Source organism: Acyrthosiphon pisum, chromosome A1 (assembly GCF_005508785.2).
Source record: "Acyrthosiphon pisum isolate AL4f chromosome A1, pea_aphid_22Mar2018_4r6ur, whole genome shotgun sequence".
NCBI lineage: Eukaryota > Metazoa > Arthropoda > Insecta > Hemiptera > Aphididae > Acyrthosiphon > Acyrthosiphon pisum.
In genome coordinates this window covers 47,766,881-47,768,721 of record NC_042494.1, presented here as the reverse complement: position 1 = coordinate 47,768,721, position 1,841 = coordinate 47,766,881, and the positions used below count along the sequence as shown (strand labels likewise).

At 32.1% G+C, this 1,841-nt stretch overlaps 1 protein-coding gene across 2 annotated transcripts in view; it reads right to left on the bottom strand.

Moving 5' to 3' along the window:
• Positions 1-6: 6 nt before the first annotated feature.
• Positions 7-1,841, bottom strand: part of LOC103310149 (dynein heavy chain 11, axonemal-like) — a 4,783-nt gene continuing 2,948 nt past the window's right edge. The window contains exons 3-4 of one of the 2 annotated variants that reach the window (XR_003838887.1): positions 468-922; positions 7-48 (exon numbers count right to left, since the gene is read on the bottom strand). Coding sequence is in view for 1 of the 2 variants with exons in the window: in XM_029486453.1 (XP_029342313.1) it covers positions 779-922 (144 nt within the window). In the remaining variant the exon portion in view is untranslated. Of the gene's footprint in view, positions 49-412; positions 923-1,841 lie in introns of those variants that run through there. The other variant, XM_029486453.1, reaches the window with a different exon arrangement.

The window sequence follows — 1,841 nt, the reverse complement described above, 5'->3', positions numbered from 1 at the left end:
CATTGTCTGTGTTAGGGCAATACGTTCATTAATTTCCAACGTCAACACCTGTAATATATATAGGTACTATAACAACAGAGTTTCTTCAAGCCATTGGTGCAACTAGGGGGGTGCACAGGGGACTTGTGCACCCCCAAGTTTAAAATGTGCACCCCCAAAATATAAAATACTTAATCTATAATATTTTGATTATTTTGAAGTAAAAATTATCAATAAATACAAAAAAGTTGTACCTTAGAGTATATTGAGGAACATAATAAGTGATTAATAGTGAATACTTCACTAATTCACTATTATGTTCCAACCATAGACCTATAAACTAAGTTAATAAAAACTTAGTTTATAGGTCTATGGTTTCAACATTCCCTGCTATAACAGTATAACAAATAATCTTTAGCTTAGGCAGATATTTTATGTTGTATAGAACAGGTCACAGTTATATTGTTTTTAATTATTTGTGTAAGGACCTTGAGAATGAAATTATTCTTATGCTGGAGTTTCAAGTCAACCATAGCTTGACGAATTTGATTTTCAAATTCTAATTCACGTGTTCGGGGCACGTCTAGCGTAATAAACAAATCACCGACGAGTCCCATAAATAAAGTAGTATCTTCAGTTACAATTTTTTGAGTGGTGAGCTTTCGAAGAGCTCGCATTATAACTTCATATTCGCAACAATTTCCATCCACCCCCTAAAATTTAAATTTTATAATCTAATATCTCAAGGCAATCTTTTAAGATGCATAATATTTTATACAATTAATTCGGTCAAGATTGATTAATTTACTCTAAAATCCATTTGTTCGGAGCAATGGAAAACATAGACCATCATTGGTAATGCTCTTCCTAAATCTTTAGTTATTCCAGTTTTCCTGGCAACGGCTGGTTCAGCAGGAACGCCGGCCATTGTTAAATTAAACGACTATTTTAAAGGACATCATTAAAAAGATTGAACAAGACACGATAGGTAACCCCAATATTATATTATAATATACCTATGCTAACAAAAATTTCGATTTTTATGAAAAATGGAGTTATCCTGTTTTTGAAAAGTGATTTTATGTTACATAGGTATACTAGTATATTGTAATAATATTACAATAGGACCCCATCTACTTAATAAGTTCACAGTTACGCAGTGGCGTCATTTCAGTTTTCAATAGAGGGGGGCAAAGGTTTTGACCGGCCCGAATGGGTAAAAAAAAACTGCTCGCCTTGATCGCAACCACATATTAACTGCTTACATTTTTTTATGGTACCCTTTTTACTAACTAGGTAACATCATTTTTAAATAAAAGGTAGCAGATATTTTAGAAAAACAATTGCATACCTTTATCAATTAAAAGTCTACAAACTATTATATGGCAATATTTATATTGATAAACAATAATATTAGTAGGTAGTTTATTATAGGATATCTTCCTTTTTTTATTTTTGAAAATATATATCAACTGCATTATTTATAAATCAATTTTACCTGATGAGCACTTATAGCCTATACTCTATTACTCTTATATAGGTCAGTGGCGCCGAGTACGCACTTATGGTGGTTCAAATGAACCACCTAAAATGGTGGGTGGGTGGGGACCGGGTGGATGGGTAAAAAATTATCCAAGATAATTTATACTATTACTAAAGTAAGTAGGTACTAGGTACTTACACACGTACCAGTTACGTATTACTTAGGTTATGCATTATTAGGTACAGTAGGTATTGTAATAGGTACTCAATAACCAGGTTACTATAATAAGCCCATGAGCGCAAATAGCGTTTAGGATTTGGGGGCCTAAAGCTTTAATTTGATAATATTGAATAAACTATAAAAAAATTTAGGAAATGTT